Genomic DNA, 18896 nt, shown 5'->3' with positions numbered 1-18896 from the left:
ACCCACTGCAAGTTAAGACAGAGCGCAACATACCGCTCTGGCCTAGCTTATCATTTGCCAAAACACTTGAACCATCCACACCTTTCGAAAAAAAAGTGCCAGGGAGTCGCAACGTGGAGGTTTATCTTTGGACGCCTCGGGTGATGACGGTGCAGGGCTGGCAGTTACCCTTGCTGCTCTCTCACCATGACAGCTACCAGCAGAGCTCCCTTGGAGAGATAGAAAGTAAGGAAATTGCATATTACAGTTAGTAATATAGTAATAAACGTATGATGCTGGAAGCCAGCAGGAAAAGCTTCAGATGGACCGCTTGACAAAGCTACTGGACCCCACACGGGCAGTTTCGCAGCAGTCACAAATCCCGGCTACATAAATTCACAAATTGGAGAAGTGATACAAAATTTTATCGAGTTTCTGGCACAACCATTGCTTGCAGAATACATGCACATGCAACATCTAGGCATACACAAACTGACACAAAATGTGGTATTCTAAAGCGAAAAAAAATTTATTACTATTTTTACAAAGCCCTCAATGACAGGTCTTGACTTGAACAAAAGACATGCTGAGCACTAAATGGACACACACAGAGGAGAGGCAAATAAGACAACATGGCAATTTGCCATTCGAGACCAAGACCAACTAGGCCAAATTCGATCCTTTTAAGTCAGTAACAAGGAAACGACGAATGCAGGCTTCACTTCAAAGTCAGGATATGGAGAAATAATGACATGACTCCTGAAAACCGATGTTCTCCATGTTCAATGATGTGTCATCAGCACGTTTAGCAACCTTGGCAGCCTATGTTCTAACATGTGTAAGCCATAAATAGTTCTATTTTAGTGCTGTCCGGTTAGCACTAATGGCGCCTTGAAAAGTATGCTCTCCTTCCAGCATAGCTATGGAGTCACGAGAGAGAGAAAAATTTAATTAAATTATAGCATGGGGTTTTACGTGCCTAAACCACCATCTGATTATGAGGCACGCCATAGTGAGGGACTCCGGAATAATTGGACCACCTGGGGTACTTTAACGTGCACCTAAATCCAAGTAAACTGGTCTTTTTTGCATTTCGCCCCATCGAAACACGGCTGCCTTGGCCTGGATTCGATCTCGCGACCTCGTGCTTAGCAGCCCAACGAGAGAGAGAAAATTAATCGAGGAATGTAGAGAGATTGGGTTCTGCACCTGCTACTCTGCTCAGAAGGGAGAGGAGGAAAAGGGGGGTATGAGGAGTGGTGATGAGGACAGGTAGTATAGTGCACTACGCGAGTGTACACACACGTGTCCACAAAGTACTTATCTGAGCCTGCAACTGATCAGTACCAAGAAGGGAAAAACTTGCATCCCCTGACATCGGCACTGAGCTACAAAGGCGGGTACCACGTTCAATCTCTAAAGCCCAACAATTTCTTTTTCTTTTTTTCTTACCTCTGATTTTTTTTATTTATACATACAAGTTTCCCTTGTAAGCTTTGTGCTACTCTTAATTGCATGCCCGACTTACCCTTTCATATATTACCCTTTCAGCAGACAATATAACCTCATCTGCTGGCCTTCTAATTAGCTCAGATGCCAGAATGGATGCCTTGGAAAGGTACCAGGCAGAAGTTTCTATTCCTGAACTACATGAAATGGTTTTCTTTAACTGCAAAGCTTTCTTTGTGAAGAACCGGTGTGGGCTACTGTTGTCGCTTAATCATTTTAGTGCCATTCCAACAAACCCACAATAAACGTGATTTCTCACCCTTATTATCTATTCACACATCTAACCTACAACCACTTTCAGTGTGGCAGAGAATGAGTCACCTAAGTTCTTATATTGTTTCTTCAATTCGTTATGCTATCTCTTCAGTAACTTTAATTACTAACCATTTTACTCGAAGTCACCATGCCCTAAACATCGCAGCTTTCTCACAGTACCGACACACTTTAATACAGTTCTTTTTTTTCCATGCACAATTGATCACTGGAACTGTTACCTGGCACTGGAACTCATTACTGGAACTCATTACCGGTACAACTCGGCCATTCTTATTGTCCGCATTTCTGAATGCTCTAGCATAGTATAGCAAATGTATAACTAGCACCTTACATTGTTCTCATTTAAGTTTGGTTTCATTGCCTTGTATTCTGATTTTGTAATAATTTTATACACAGTGTGGTTACTTTGCATCATTAGGATTCAATTTGTGTGGTGTGTGGTGTGTGTGTGTTTTATGCTTCTTGTCCCATTCTGCTGAAGCCCAATGGCTGCAGTATGTATAAACAAATAAAATAAATAAAATAATAATAAATAAATAAATAAATAAATAATCTGGTCTGGCTGCCAGTGCACACTACTGACCAAGCCTGAGACAATTCGAGAGAGAAACATATGCAGACTGGTGGAGCCATTTGCTCAGAAGGTTGGTTAACTACAATTATTATGGTAGGTTTTGGTTTATACGACAGTTGGTGCAACAAAGCTTATCAACTGCCGGTGTTGCTCGCATCTCTTGTTTCCCCGCAATTTATAAAACTAGGCAGAACTTACAGAACTTCTTATGAACAATCATTCAGAAGACTTCAATGATTATGAGGCCATTTCAATGGGCAATGACAGCTGCAACGATGCCACGCTCCCGGAGGAACACGAATTATCCCAATAAAACAATGAACTACCATAAGTCTTCATTTTAGAGCGCAGCTCTTAGGCGCCCGTTCCTGCAGCAAGCATCGGCGTTATCGGTGCGAACGAGCACAGTGCAGAATGAAAGAGTGAACGCGGATGCGAGGAGGACAGTGGAGGATGAGGGTGCAGCAGAACCATGAGGCGGGAGCGGAGGAGGAGGAGGGTGCGGCGAAAGCATGAGAAGGCGACGCGTATGGCGACGATAGCTACGAGATGGCGCCAGAGTATCGCTCGTCGTCTGGGAGGTCTGTCTGCGGCGGCTGCTGTGAATCGCACCCACACGTCACCCACTCACTGGCTCTCGCGATCTCCAGATTACCGAGGCAGTCACGCCACACTTCGCTCTGTTTCCAAAGTGCCGCAGGAGGCAAATTGTCCGCACCAGCCAATATACGTGAAATGAAAACACGTATAGAGCTGCGCTCAATTTTGCATTAGGGAGTATTGTAATCGTCAGTGAATTCATGTCTGATTTTTCAGATTTAGAACTTTCTAAAATGTTCAGCAATGTATCATCCAATAAATAGCATGGCGAATTAAATGCTGCTAATGGGTTACCTAGACAGAAATTTAATTTGTTACACTTTGGAAAAAACACCTGGCACCCAAACAGTTAACGCTACACTGAGGTGGAAGCCAACTTTCTCGTTCATGAAACTTCTTCAGTCTAGCAGATTATGCAGAAATTATGCTGGCCTATGCAAATTGTGGCATGCCTTCATCGATTTCTTTCATACATCCTGGCAGGCTGCAACAGCACCATGCTTCTTCATGTGGAAAGGTCACTGAGCATGTCATGTTATTGCTTTCATTGTTTCTTCCTAATTTGACCGGAACAAGGGCTTACCTGCTGTACTAACAAGCACTGTGATCATGCTTAGATGTCATACAGACCCATGGCTAAAGGCTGCACAAAACTTTTGACACAAGGACACAGAAAACAACCCTCTGTATTCTGAAAAGCAGACACACGGATGGTTCATTTCAAACCATCCCTGACAAGCGGCCAATGACATTCTCAAATAGCACTTAAAAGGACTTTCAGAGGGCCTAGTTGATGCATTTATGACATGATTGAAGAGCACAAAAAACAGACACAGCACAAAAGAAACTGGTCAAAGTAGTACTTGTCTTGGTGTCTACCCCGTGTCTACTCCTTTTCTTCATGCTGTCTGTTCTTTTTTTTTTTTTCTCTTAAATCATGTCAATCTCAAATATGTTTGTGGACACTTACCTGTTTCATTTGACCTGAAGTGGCTCTGGTCGCTTCGTGATCTGCTTGGCGAAAGGTGTGCCACAGAAGAGAGAGGTTTCATTGTCATCATTCTTCTCAGATTCTTCAAACATTTCAATTCGCCACTGAGGAAACACCTAAACAAGCAATCCAAACAAGACAGAAGTTTAAAGGAAAGTGCAATCTTGAATGATGCGGAGTAGTCGAACACGGAATGTTACTTTAAGCCAACGTTTCGACAGGGGAACTTGTCTTCATCAGGGCAGCAGCTGCTTTCCTTGGCATCATATTTATGTATGCGAAGCTCACTCTTCCCCACCCTCAAAGGGCGAGGATGAGGAGAATGGGCCAGGACATCGCTTAGAAACGCTGCTAAGAAAAGCAGTTGCTGCCCTGACAAAGACAAGTCACCCTGTCGAAACACTGGCTTCAAGCGACATTCCTCGTTCGACTACTCCTCATCATCTAAACAAGCAATGCAGCTTTAGTAATGCGATACGTAGCCACTTCAGGAGAGGAAGCACTCAACACTGTTAAACCGAGCTTAGTGCTAGCTCACAAAAGTTGAAATAATAAAGCTCAAATAAAAATTTTTTCCTGTGTGACAAGAGCAATATGATTTTTTTTACCCATAACAGCAACCCCAATTTTCAACTATGGCAAAGCCAAATTTATTATTTGCTCATAACAAAAAATTAGGTAATCAAGCTCAATGCCGACCTCTTGTCATAAGATCAGCAGTAACACAATATCAAACAGTAATGGCAACAGTAAGATTCCCACTCAGGACAGCTTGCTTTTCAATGTGGAAGATAAATTATTTGTAAACTCAAGACAAATTACACAAAAGTGACTCTAACCAAGCTAGGGACAGAAGTAATTGCAATCTATCAACAATAATGTGACCTTCTACTAGAAATTAATGATGGGTACTCTGTAATGAAACAAAACCAAAGTTACTCTTACATCACAATGAAATGATGTCAAGTAGGCAAGCACGAAACTGACGCACCTCTTTACACTGGGGCACAATCTGCTGGGAGCGGCTCAGTACATCCCACAGTGGAGAGGTCGTCTTTCCAGGCGAGAGACTCCAGGATCTGCTCCTCAATCTGCATAGCAAACCTGCTGTCAGCATCCAGGACAAAAAAAAATCCTTCGAAGACTTATGCCAAACTGAGTGACAGATATATCAAAGACAGATAAGCTGTATAAGCAAGTTCTCACACCCTCAAGAAGTACATACTAGGGGTCTATTTGCTGGTTGTGTCACCTTTTTCTGTGCGTGATGAGACATGACATACGAGAGACTTGAGACAATGCAACACAAATAAGTGCAAACACCAAGTATAATTTGCCGTTGCAAGTAAAATTTTGTGCAATTACACATCTCAGAGGTACACATGACACACAAGAGACTTCAGACAAGAGGCCTCACTAGCCAGTGTAAACACTAACGATATCCCGCTCAATGTATACCGTCAAAAATTATCCTCACTTGATTGAGGTGCTTGATGACTTCTCGCCACAAGCTTTTCTCAGCACGGATCAAAGGCTCAGTGATCTTGTAGAAGTTGTAAGGCTTCAGACAGAACACCTCCAAGATCCAGGGAAATTCTCTGCAAGGCCAAATGATTGTACACACTGCAAGTGCTTTGAACTGCAACAGCAATGGACAGCATAGACATTGCACTTTCAGAAAGTGAATCTTAAAGAAGGCACCGCATCAAACCACTTGATATAAACCACTTCGGCTCATAGTATTTATTGTACCAAACTTTAACGACCTGTACGTGCTTTTTGCTGCAGGCATTGAAGCACGCTGTGAATTTGACCATAATCAAATAGTAGAGCGGCAGGTTGGGCTAGTTGGTGTATGTTCATCTCGTAAAAGGGGGACACTGCACATTAATATCCGTTTTAAAGAACATTTTAAGGACCAGTCATCAGACGAATATTCCCACGTAGCAAAGCATTGCAGGGCTTGGGAAAATGAGACAAAGAAGGTATACCTTCCGCTTCTAGAAAGAACTAAGATTTTGTACCGTCATAGGCACCACCGTACACGGGAGTTGTCTGCCGAGGCGTATATTATAAAACGAGAAAAAAAAGCGATCCTTCCATGGTACTTGCCGATTGTGAAGGGCAATTTCTGGACACAAGATTGCGACTGCAGCATTTTGGATGGCCACTGAGCATGATGAAGTCTTTTTGTTCATTGTATATATGTCAACTTTCACCCAATAAAATTCAGTTGTGAGTCTGCGCGCAGCGCATCCTGTCCACTTATTCGATCTGTTGTCCATGTTTTTGTAATGCAGTATCCCCCTTTTACATAGATAAATAGTTTAGCAAATAAACTGGCAAAACAGAAAGCCACGGTTAAGTTAACTTAACAGCAAGAAGCAGAAAGCAATTCTTGTACACATACATTTCCTGCAAGAGGTAGAAACGCCTCCAATAGGCACTCAGTGTGAGATTACGTTTAAGACATGGTGCGTACAATGCACAGAACAAAAATGAGTTGATTTGCGGGTCATATATATATATATATATATATATATATACACATATATATATATATATATATATATATATATATATATATATATAGGCATTCCAATATGAGAGAAAGGCATTTGGGAAGACAATCTTCTCTAGAGACATACACATGAATGTGACAGGAGAGGTGAGATTAGCATTCAAAGCCAGCAATTTTCCTAGTTCTGCACTAAACAAGAAGTTTCACAAGGGGGATTCTTCAAAGTGACAACTTTATATCAAATAGCAATGCGACGGCTTCTGGCATGCATGTTTGCATAAGTTGCGGTTTGAACACAGATCAAGTACAGAAGTTTTTGCTTCTCCCCTTTCACATTAGCCCAGAGTGTACAATCGAGGTGAAGGAGGAGTTGAAACTTCTGTTTTGTTTTTTCTACTCCTTGAGTCTTGTGTAGGAGTCCTGTGGTTTCTGCTGCAAGTTATGCAAGTCTGGGTTTGCAATTCAGTACGCTGCTTACTGTACACAATTCCCCTCTGCTTGCTGCAATATCTTTTCAATATGGTAGGTACAAGTTATGGTTGTATGTGCTTCTTGACCGCAATGTTGCAACTGTACTTGTTGCTGCATTTATATGACATTACTGTAGTTCTTTGTAACTAAATAGAAGCAAATTGCAGGTGAGGCAATCGAAAAGATCACTGAAAAGACAGACAAGCTAGGTTGTTATGTACATACCGTAATGTCAAGAGTCGTCACCTAACCCTGCCATTGCTACGGCCTTGCAGTGCATGTTATATTTAGCCTGCAATAGTCGTGAGTTGCTTTTAGTTGTTTACTCATTTATAAGTTTCATTTTTGCATTTAATTTTGTTTGCTTATTTGCCCCTGTTAACCAGTTTTGTGTGGTTCTAAGCATGGCAATTCATTCTGAGAAGGGGTAGTCAGAATGCATAGTCTGATAGTCCATTAAAGATCAAGTTTACACATATTCATTGACAAGCTGGCAGCAAACTGTACTGCATTTACTATTTCTTCATAAAGGCTTCCTCATACACAGTAGGGCAAGACAGAACTGAGCGAATTATCTGGCGAGTCAAATTAAACAAAAGAAAGAAAAAGACGCCGAAATGCCATTGATTCACTTGACAGTATTTGCCTTCAAAGTTTGCTTCGCCGCAGTAGAGCCATGTTATGCAGTGAAGAATACCAAGCAGTGAAAGGTGCCACTGTTATGTGACATAGCTGGTGTTCCTCAATTTGCACACGCACATGCATTGCCTCCGGTCACAATACGAGCACCGAGACGCCTAATTAGTTTACTGGCAGGCCTTCAGAGTTTTAGATAGAACACTGCTCTTTTGTTGACTTTAAACATCCCCTAGACTTTCGGAGTGTATTCATCGTACCACCTTCCTTTTCGCTAGCTTTCCCAAAGCACACATGGTTTCTCACCACTTCTCGGTGCACAGCACGTGCGCATAATTAAGGAACGCATACTAGGCCGGTCTTATATACGAGTCACACTTGGCGGGCAAAATGAGGGCTCAAATCTCCACAGCAATGTCAGAAAGAGCTCTTAATGACTGCCAGTATGCTTAATAGGCGTCTAGCTGCTCTTACTGTGACCGGAGACAGCGCATGCATGCCCGTATATTTAAGGAACGTGCACTATGTCCCGTGACAGTGGTCCCTTTCCATTCTTGGTATGCTTCACCGCATAACACGGCTGAATTGCGGCGAAACTGACCAGTCAAGCTCGAATTATCCGGCGAAGCCAATTTAGGATCGAAATAACGGAAGTTTAGGCCTATAGAAATGTATCGGCGCCGACGGGACCTTTAGTCGGGATCGAATTAACCGAAAAATCGAATTAACTCGAGTTGAATCAATGGAAGTCTACTGCGTCTCATTTTGCACTGTTATGCGCTCCTTTCACATAAACCAACCAGCCTTGCAAACAGCTCTTTCAACTATGTGAAAGACCGGTATAATATCACGTGACAGATTTCAGGGAGGAATATTTAAAAAGTAGTAGCAGTCTAAGGATTTCTACGACATACACATGCACCAGCTTCAGTTCTGAAATTGGAACATGTGTACTAAAGTTATTATCTAAAATGTAAGTTAGTAAGTTTCAACTCACTAAACATTCATAAGTGACTATTATACAATTTCTGATGTTTTTAAGAAAAACTGTTTGTCAAAAAAATAAATAACGTCTCTAATTTACAGGACCATTTTTTTAAATACATAAACCCAAGTATGCCAAAGCAAATGCCATTTGTCAATTCACAAACACTTCCCTCATACTGAAATTATAACCATCAACAGCATCATCAAAAATATCAACCGTGTCACTACTGTTCTGCAAGGAGACAAAAAAAAACAAAAGGAAACAATTACCGTTGCGAGTTGTAGCAGAACATCACAATCTCCAGGCAGCACGCAAACAGTGACCTCTGGAAAGCACTGTTGCTGAGGTAAACCTTCAATGCAAGAAAGATAAGATACAGGTCATTTTATTTATTTTTATCTAGTGACACACGTGAAAATGTCCTTGAAGGTCCTTGATGTACTTGATGTCCACATACATGTCACAAAAACTGTAGAAAGCTAACAGTCCTTCAACCACTTAACTGCCGACAACGAGTTAACTCGTTATGAACTTTCCATAATTTATGCACATGTGTGTATGTGCAGCTTATGGTAATTTTGACAAATGCACAATGACTTTTGCTATTCTTTTTTAACAAGACTAGTAAAAATGCAATAGGCATTCCTGGTATACGTTTTACAAAAAGATGCTGCAAAATATATGTAGGTCTAAAAAACATCTGCACTTTTAAAAACATTTTTTTTTTTAATTTGTCATGGCAGTTAAGGGGTTAACAGTCACCGCTTTAACTATCAGTCATAAGGTGCACTCTCTTTAAATGGAATCTCAAGAGACCAGGGAAATTGGTTCCGTTTATCAGGAGACAAAGCTTTTAGCATTGCATGTATACAAGACCAACCAACCATGAGGATGGTGTTCCATTTAAGTGGCAGTACCATTTAAGTGATTTCCGTTTACTGAGATTCCACTGTATATCATTAATTAAATGGGGCTGTCCACTCCATAAAAAAATTCACCAACAAAAATGAAATAATGGGGTTTTACGTGCCAAAACCACGATCTGATTATGAGGCACACCGTAGTGGGGGACTCCGGAAATTTGGACCACCTGGGGTTCTTTAACGTGCACCTAAATCTAAGTACACGGGTGTTTTCGCATTTCGCCCCCATCGAAATGCGGCCACCGTGGCCGGGATTCGATCCCGCGACCTCGTGCTCAGCAGCCCAACACCACAGCCACTGAGCAACCACGGCGGGTAAAAATTCACCAACGATTACAATACTCGCTAATGCGAAATTTGAGCGCAGCTCTATACGTGTTTTCACTGCGCGATATATTGGCTGGCGCGGACAATCTGTCCCATGCGGTACGTTTCAAACGGAGTGAAGTGTGGTGCGACTGCCTCGCCAATCTGGAAATCGCGACAGGCAGCGCGGGGGTGACGCGTGGACGCGATTACAGCAGTCGCCGCCGACGTGCGCTACTCTGGCGCCATCGCCGCCGCACTACACTTTTCTTCTACCCTTTCGCCATAGCCTCCTCCGCTTTCCACCTCATAGTTCTGCTGCACCCTCCTCTCCACTTTTCTCCCTGCATATTTCCATCCCCCGCTGCACTCCATGTTTGCTTTCATCTTTCGCTGTGCTCGTTCGCTCAGTTACGCCGACGCTCACCGCAGAAACGGGCGCCTAAGAGCTGCGCTCTAAAAGTAAACTAAAATTTGGTGAAATACTGTGGTAGTCAAAATACGACGGTAGTCAAAAGCTCGAAACTGATCTTGCTTTTTGTTCATTCGTCCATTCTGTTATGCTGATGATGAACGCTGTCATCATCGATATTATGCCATTACATTATGCCATCCTTTGTGTTACTACAAAGTGATGGCAGTGTGCTAAATTCATACTTTCCGAGATTGTGTGTACACGTGTACTCTGTTCACTATCTTTGCCATGTTTGTTGTTGCCTGCCTAAGTTCGTCCTCAATGTACTGTCATGGACAAATGAAACGCAACAAAATTGGGGCTAACTAACTAGAAGGCATTATTTAGTTTTGGTTTTCGTGTCTATTGCATGACGTCACATGATTGCAGCTTGTATGCACAGTTCAAAGCTTGTGCCGCCACTGGTGGCGATAGAATAGTAGTGGTACCAAATTACACTCTCTTGCTAATATTCATAAGTGGTATTGTACTTTATACCTTAATAGTTTCCATCTCATTTGTCCGTGATAGCACATTTGTAAGTACAAGCCTCATTAGGGAGCATTGCTTTTCCCCTTTTTCTTAAAGCTTTGTTATGTAGTAAGATACCTGTACCAACATGCCAAATAAGACCACATTTGAGGTAAAATTAAAAGTGAGAGTGAACCAGCACAAGGCTTAAACAGAATTACTTGGCCTCGCAATGCCCAATGGAATAAATTGTAGTGCACATCATATACAGCATCATATGCAGCCAGATGCATGTCTATCACCTCGAAAAGCTATTAACACAACGAGATGGGTAAGAATTGTGAAGCTTTTTTGAAAGTGCAATCACACTGTACAGTAGACTTCTGTTAATTTGACTACAGTTAATTTTGATTTTTTCGGTTAATTTCATTCCGACCGACCAAAGGTTCCGGCCAGCACCCATGCATAGGCCCAAACTTTAATTATTTCAATCCTAAAATTGGCCTTTGCTGGATAATTCAAACTTGACCAGTCAGCATGCGTGCATCTGACCCCTATGGTGACCACAATAGCAACCCCTTTAATGGCAGCATGTATTGGCAGAGCTTTGAGGACAGTGAATGCAAGGCGCACATGTCAAATCTCCCATCAAAAACAGGTATTTCTGGCCTGCCCAAGGAACATTTTCAAGCAATAATGGTAGTTCACAATGTCTGAAAATGGTATTTACCCGATTCTAAGACGACTTTTTTTTTTTTTCTTCCAAGACAATTGAACTAAAAACAGCCTTTGGGAATTTTGTATGCTTTACAGCATAAAACGACTGTATTGCAGCGAAGCAGGCTTTAGAAAACTTTAGGAAACCAACCGCCATTGCAAGACATATTTGACCCTTGCCAATTCTTGCTAAAAAATCAGGTGCACGTTAGGTTTTTACTTTGTTTACAAACTTTAATGTTATATTTACGTTAGTTTTCTACTTTGGAAATGTAGAAATCGGGCGCGTTTGATTCAGGGGCGTGTTAAAATCGGGTAAATACTGCTGAATGAATCAGCAGTGTGTTTTGATGTTCTGCATTCGACCAATTTCATCAATCCCATCAGGGTTGAATTAATGGAAGCCGACTTTGTATGTGCGCATCACATGAAATTGGTGAAAATGTAGATGAATGCATGTCCAACATCTCAAATAACTGCCAACATGGCAAGGTATAGGCAACTATGAAGTTTGTCTGTACCTACGTATTGCCTAAAGGCATTACTACAGGTAGGTTGCATTGGTTACATGAACAGTGGTCATGTCATGAAAGCAACTATAATCAGACAATAGATGTAAGCATGAGGCACTAAATGCCCGTAAAAAGAATACTATATTGACAAATAAGTGTCTTTGTCATATGGCTAGAGAAAAACAGGAAGAACAAACACAGCTGTATTGGTTATAGAGTGAGGCTGGTTACATCAACATCCCTAATGGCCAAAACAACCACCAAAAGCAAATATGAAGCCTCACATGACTACAAAATCAAACACCATTGACAAATGCACACGTTCATGAATGGCAATAGTACGATGAACAAGTTTAATGCTTCGTAAGATGTGTTCCATAGCATGCAAAATGCCCACAGTAGCAATATTCCACTGAACAGGTACGAAATGAAAAAAATGAATAATCAGGCACGTTAATCCAGCTCTTGTAGATTCACACTATCTTACTCTAGCCTCTATTATACGTGCATTGCAGTTGTTTTATATAAACTTTACCGTCAATGACTGTGTGACTTCAGTGACAAGGACCAGCTGCAGTGCAAGAGTTTAAAAAAAATGCGCAACCACCATCCTACACGATTTCCCACAGAGGCCTCACAGCCCAAAAACAATAGAGCTATTTAAGGCCAACAAACAGGGATGCACCAACCGAGAGATCAGTGTCTGGCTTTTGCTGCTTCATTTCAACGACCACGCTTTCCAGAGCCTTGTAGAACAACATCTCGCCCATCTGAAGCTGTCGGCGAGCGAGGTCAGCATCCATGCTTCTACCTTGCTGCTCAACCAAGTTCTGGAAGGAAAGGGTGCAGGTGCTGTAGGGAACATGGCCGAGGTGCCTTTGACACAAAGCTAGCGCAGTTGAGCCCAGTTACAATGAACACCTTCACTGCATGAAATGCACTCACAACACATCAGAACTTCGTTATAACTGGACTTTCATTCAAAACTACTAATAAAGAACAGAGCAAGGCGTGGAAGAGCAGCCACTGTATTCCCAAATATTATGTGCACTGTATCAAACTGGCAGAAATTCGTAATTGAGGTATGTTGACCCAATAACGGCACTCTCAAGTTTGACAAGCTGTGGACGTCTTAGGTCAATTCCTTTGCATATATACGAGATACTTGAATGAGGGCGCAAAACCGCAATTGCATGCGTGACGTCCCGACTGCAGCAGCGCATGCACAAAGTAAGAAGACTACGCAAGTAAATTAGGGCTGGGCATCAATTTAAAATTTTAGCTCGATTATTTAAGTACCTTTTAATCAATTAATTAATGGGTTTGTGGATTTACATACATAAGCAAAAAATGTCAGTCAGTGATTTGTTACAATAAATACACTTAGAAGAAAAAAAAATGTGCTATTTGAGTCGACAGTTGCATACAAAAACGCCAGTGTACCTGCATTAGGTGCATGTTAAAGAACCCCGGGTAGTCAAAATTAATCCGGAGTCCCCCACTATGTCATGCCTCGTGATTATATCAAGATTTCGGTGCGCTAAATCCCAAAATGTAATTTTTTTAATTTTTTATCAACAGTTGCCTTTACCATTATTTGAACAAACATCGTGCAAATGTACATTCAAGCATGTCCAACTCAATCCAATGCACCGAAGGAAAGTAAGATGCCTCTGGTCATCTCCCATTTCTCTGGCTAAGAAAACAGGTGCGCTAGAGCACACAAACAGGAATTGGAAAACTAAATATTTTAACAGATTTGGCCAACAGAAACACGCAGTTGGAAGCCATTCTCAATTTCTTGGTGTCAATGACTGCACTTGCCCGATTTTGATCATGTGAGCTTAACCGATTAATCGCAATAAAAAAAAATTAGTCCCAATTAAAGTTTTAGTCAATTCATTGGAAGGAAAATCAATCTAACGCCTAGCCTTAAAGCAAATAAATAAATACGAGAAAGAAAAGTCAGGCACGACGCTGTACTGATTGGCCCTTTTGCGAAGCTCGCACTGTGGAGGCACTGAGCAGTCTTCTTCCCTCCCCTGGCTTGTTGGGATGCTATCACGCCATGGTTTATTCAATTCGTTGAAGCAGAACTGAGCAGGGCACCTGGTCGTTAGAAGTGGACGGCTCTCACACAGATTCCTTGAAAAGCATTTTGGGTGTGTAGAAGCTGTTCTATAGTGCGTTTTAAATGTGACCATTAAATGTGGGCTCCACTGTGCAGTCTGAACTCATAAAATGGATATAATGAATTATCGAATACAACAATGTGAATTTAAAGTATGATTGGCCATGCTTGACTTCAGTAAGTATTCTACTGCTGTAGCAAAATCAAAAATTCAATATCAGAGACAATATCAGTTACTGCAAAGCAAATATTCATTCAGTTGGTAGCTCAAAGTATGTATTCTGGTAACAAAACAATGTGAAATACACTCAGCAAGAGAAACATAAAACAGCACATTCTGAATGTGCATGCGCGTTTTCACAAACTGCTTAGCTTGGCTTCCTTCGCAGCCGGCAAGTCAATATGGTCAATTCTGTGCGATCTCCTCAATCGCATAGTGGTTTATTTACGGTGCAAACGATTAATTTAGCAATGCAAAGCAGTGTGATTTAATGCTGATCACATGGCCAAATACCAGCATGGAAAGCCGCTACCAGATCATCAATATAGAAAGGGAACTCTTTGCTGGCTCATCGGAGGCATAGCATACACATTTCTTTCAGAAAAGACCCAATCGCATTTATTTTGTTTGCAGATATTGGTGTGCATGCTTACAGCAAATGTCAAATCTAATGAAAGCATTTTCATGTCGGATCCCACTTCACTGTAACCAAGTTTGACTGTAATAAGCATGTCAAAGAAGTTGCATGACTTCTTTGATATCAGGTTTAACCTAACAAAGGCCACAAGGAAACCTATAGACCTTCATTTCATATGAAAGCTATACAAATAGTGTGGTCACAAAAATATCTCGCTCTGCGTGCTTTGTATTGAAGCTTGGTTTGGTTTCACTCTAGAAATAGTGTATACCCACTATGGGGGATCGGCAAACAATCAGGTACAGTTAGGGAAAGTCATTCAGTCCTGTCTAGAAAGCAGAGAAGTGTTAGCCAGCACTGCTCTCAGCAAGGCTACAGTGTGTTCTGTTAATACACCCAGGGCTTCATCTAGTACAAACACCCAAGAATGGCGCATGGGAGGACGACCACAGCGTGTTGTCTTTTTGCCCACTTTCGTACACCTTTTTTCCTTATTATTTCCACATTTCAACTAAAAAGAACAGTTACTTTTCCCTATGCTTTCCCTGTGTTCATTCTCTGTTGGCTTGATGCAGTTGTGACTAACTTAAGTTGAGCCCCTCGGTTTCCCTTTTTCTTCTCGCAAAGTGAGTGTGATGCACTGTGGAAGATGCATTGGTAACGCAGTCACACAAATGTGTCACCCTGCAAGTTCGTCTGTGAAGTACACTTCTCACTGATGATGTTTGCAAAGTAATTAAACAAACAGACAAAACATGATGAACTATAAAGACCGAGTGCTGCAACTGTCCCTCCACGCAGAGAGATACCACAGCTGCTGGAAAAATCAAGAAACATAACATGATACCCTCATGCACTAAGAGATATCATTTGTGTATGCCCTTGGGTACACACCATTATGCATCATACGTTTTTCCAAATAGCTTATCTTCACTCTTTCTTTAAGAATGTGTGTATGCTCTGCTGCAGACCACAAAACTGTGTGCAACTTTTACTACACTAACACAGCAAAACAATAATGCCATTTCTGCTCACAGGTGCTCGTGCAGTGAACTTGGCATGCAAGAGAATGTTGAAGCCATCAATTTACCTGCACGTAAGCAGCGCAGAATGTGCCACTCATTGAGGTTACAGTCCTCGAGATGCTTGCTTCGAGCGTGCAACTAAATTTTCTGCATAAAGTTGAACAATACATCAGTAAATACCATGCTGAAGCTACACAAGCACAAAGAAAGTATACACCGCCCACAAGAATTCTTTAGGCTCAAAAGCAAAATGCGACCATAAAGTTATACTCGAGTGGTACAAGCTAAATACAGGGTGTTTCACTTAACTTGGGCCAAACTTTAAAAATATGAAAATGCTACATAGCTGGACAGAGCCAAGGTGATGTTATTTGCCGTCGCCTGGAGATACTCAGATTAGTTTTTCCATTCCGCCTAATCAAATAATTAGTCCTAATTAATTAATCAACTTATCAATTATTATAATTCAATGAGAAGTGTCACTATAGCATGGTAGAGCAACATGAAAAACTCTCAATACAGCTTTCGGTTGCTCAATACGTGCTACATAAAAGTGTTTTTTCGAGCGTGAAAGATGCCCACAAATACATGCAAAGTGCCTTGTGCAGCCAGTCGCACGGCAATTTTGCATGTATTCATGGGCTTCTTTCCCACTGAGAAAAACACTTTTAAGTAGCACATAGCAACATGCAATGTAGTCATAGCAATGTAAAATCAGTTGGGAATATTGGGATTTGTATTCTCATTCCTTATAGTAGTGGCAAAATACTCCCTGACACCCGACTTCCTGACACCCGATAACAGTTCTGGGGCATAATTGCATTTGAAGTTTTATTCTTATAACCTACTGGTATGTTACGAATGTGACAGCCCCATGTTTTGCTTAAATGCCATGTACTAAACAAAGCGACCGCCTCCTAAAGTTTTTCACAGTAGAACTGACTTTGTTTACTTAAACACAGAGGTGAAGATGCAGCACTCTGCAGTATGATGGTGTGTTGACGATGCTTCTGAATTTTCAGCTCATCCCACCAGCATTCGAAACATACTTCACGGATGCTTTTCATCATTAGTGACCACAGCACCAATTAGTACAAATTTCCTTGAGTGCTGTTACCAAGAACATGATTAAGCCACCAATTTGGTTCCACATCCATCTGGCTTCAAATCTGGGGAGAATATTATACACTTTCACTTCAAATTTAATTTTGAATTGGATGAAATTAATTTCCTGACAATGTACAGTACGCAGCGATTCTAATGCGATAATCGGCCCGCATGCTGGGTGGTGCTTTTTGTGCAACCGATAAGCACTTGGTGATAGCTGGGGTGCCTCGCTTTCATCACATACCATAATGTACCAGCTCGGTGTCCCCAGCACCGTAAAAACTATGCCAGCCACCATGCAGGCCAAGTATCGCAGTTCAAATGCTGAGCACTGTACACGAGGTCTCGGAAAGTTAAGCACCACATTCCAGCTGTTTGCTATGCACAACCCCCAGTCTAAAGCCCTGAAATGGTGCACGCTAATGCTCTTTACTATAATCTACCGTGTCGGTGCAGGACATGTGCGACCAAGCGGGCTGGCCTCTGCTACTTGCATGTTTTGCATTTCACTGCTACGCAAAGCTCAACCTTAACAGTCTGTCCTACAGGAAGGGAGACCTAGCAACAACTGGGCAGCCACACAAAGGTGGACAATCGGGGCCTGGTCGCCCGATTTTCCCTATCACGTATCACAGTGACCGTCAAACCTCTGGGGTCAGCTCATTTGGCAGTGCATGCATAGAAACAAAACAGCCTCGAAACAGTGGTACCTGCAGTATAAGGAGCTCACACACACACACCCAAGCACGTCACTCTTGTGCTCCACACAAGTGTACTAGCGGTTGTACTATATGTATCAATGCACAACATCCCATGATGCACAGGCTGAATCCAATGCCAGGAGGACGATCCCATTGAAGAAGTACACAAGTGGAAGGCATGATGTGCCTTGCATGAACGTCTTTATGCTGGCAATACACTAAGAAACTGCTAATAAGCCGCATGTGAATTCTCCAGTTGTTTTAAGCAGTGTAGTGGCGGCTGTCAATGATTCAGCATTATGGCAGCAAGCTGGGCAAGCGGTATGGTTGGTTTTTTGACGTGCAGCGAAAAGACGAGACACAACGAAAGCACCTTGTCCTGTCGTTTCTATGTGTCTCGTATTTTCGTTGCACTTCAAAACAGTCTCAGCCTTATGGCATCTGCTACGTCATGTGCAAACCAGTCATAATTCATGCCAGTGGTGCAATGCAGGGGGAAAGCTCTCTCTTCATATATATAACGCTATTATTAAGTAATCACACTAGCTCTAGTCTGTCTACCTGCAATACCAGTACTTCGTACAGCGCCTTGAAGTATGATGCCATGCAAGACACTTTCTTTATTTATTTATTTATTTTTTTTCATCGGTAACGCGGCTCCTAACCGCCCTCACCTACAATGCCGCTTCCCCACCCAGCAAGTCACCGGTTGATGTTCTTTCATGCTCATGAAAACCCTTGGAAGGAAGTGTTCACTCATAACCAAGTACGTCTTGCTCATTACAAACATAGGTACCGCCAAGTAATAAGCAGCACGAGTCGCGCATACGCCGCATCGTTTAAACAGACCACGCCCTCTCCCTCGAAACGAAAGCCTTCCATGTCGCAAGCGTCACCCATTCGCAAGCTAACTGCGTCACAGTCAAAAACAAGCGCACGCACGCACAGTATCGCACACCTTAACAGAGCCCTCAGCTCATCGCTTGGTGCATTTCTGCGGCCGGCCAAGAGCGCTTGCAGCTTGCTTGCGCATTGGGTGGCCGTCGACATCGGGCTTCGGTTGACGGCCTCACGGTTGTGCATGTCGCTGCGACCGGGCGTCGGGAGCTGCGACGCCTCCGTCAGCTGCTGGAATAACACCATGGCTTTGCAGTCGGTCCACGGAACTCTCTTAATTCAAACCGCGGCCTGTGTTTTGAACCGGTTGTCTTGGCAAACTGCTCGCAGTGACGAACGGGTTTTAAAGCTTCCCACTCCGACGGACAATGCACGTCGCAACTTCTTTCAGCCGCGGAAACTAACGATTCCGGCGAGCCTCCGAGACTCCAAATTCAGCAAACCGTACCTAAAAAACGCTCGCTCTGGT

The 18896-nt window shown here is 42.3% G+C and overlaps 2 protein-coding genes across 5 annotated transcripts in view; both read right to left on the bottom strand.

The window, feature by feature from the left end:
- The window catches only part of LOC119458037 (retinoblastoma-like protein 1), a 171554-nt gene that overhangs the window by 12171 nt on the left and 140487 nt on the right, over positions 1-18896 (bottom strand). The window lies entirely within an intron of this gene.
- LOC119458862 (retinoblastoma-like protein 1) lies at positions 3943-18828 on the bottom strand. Its single transcript, XM_049670694.1, has 7 exons — positions 18489-18828; positions 15788-15869; positions 12618-12758; positions 8815-8897; positions 5407-5527; positions 4921-5020; positions 3943-4045 (listed from the first exon to the last, which is right to left on the bottom strand). Exons 1-6 carry the CDS (start codon positions 18671-18673, stop codon positions 4925-4927), a joined length of 708 nt encoding a protein of 235 aa, XP_049526651.1. The 5' UTR covers positions 18674-18828; the 3' UTR covers positions 3943-4045; positions 4921-4924.

This window comes from Dermacentor silvarum, chromosome 7, assembly GCF_013339745.2.
Source record: "Dermacentor silvarum isolate Dsil-2018 chromosome 7, BIME_Dsil_1.4, whole genome shotgun sequence".
Lineage (NCBI taxonomy): Eukaryota > Metazoa > Arthropoda > Arachnida > Ixodida > Ixodidae > Dermacentor > Dermacentor silvarum.
The sequence above is the reverse complement of the archived record's forward strand: the minus strand, read 5'-3'. Positions and strand labels throughout refer to the sequence as shown.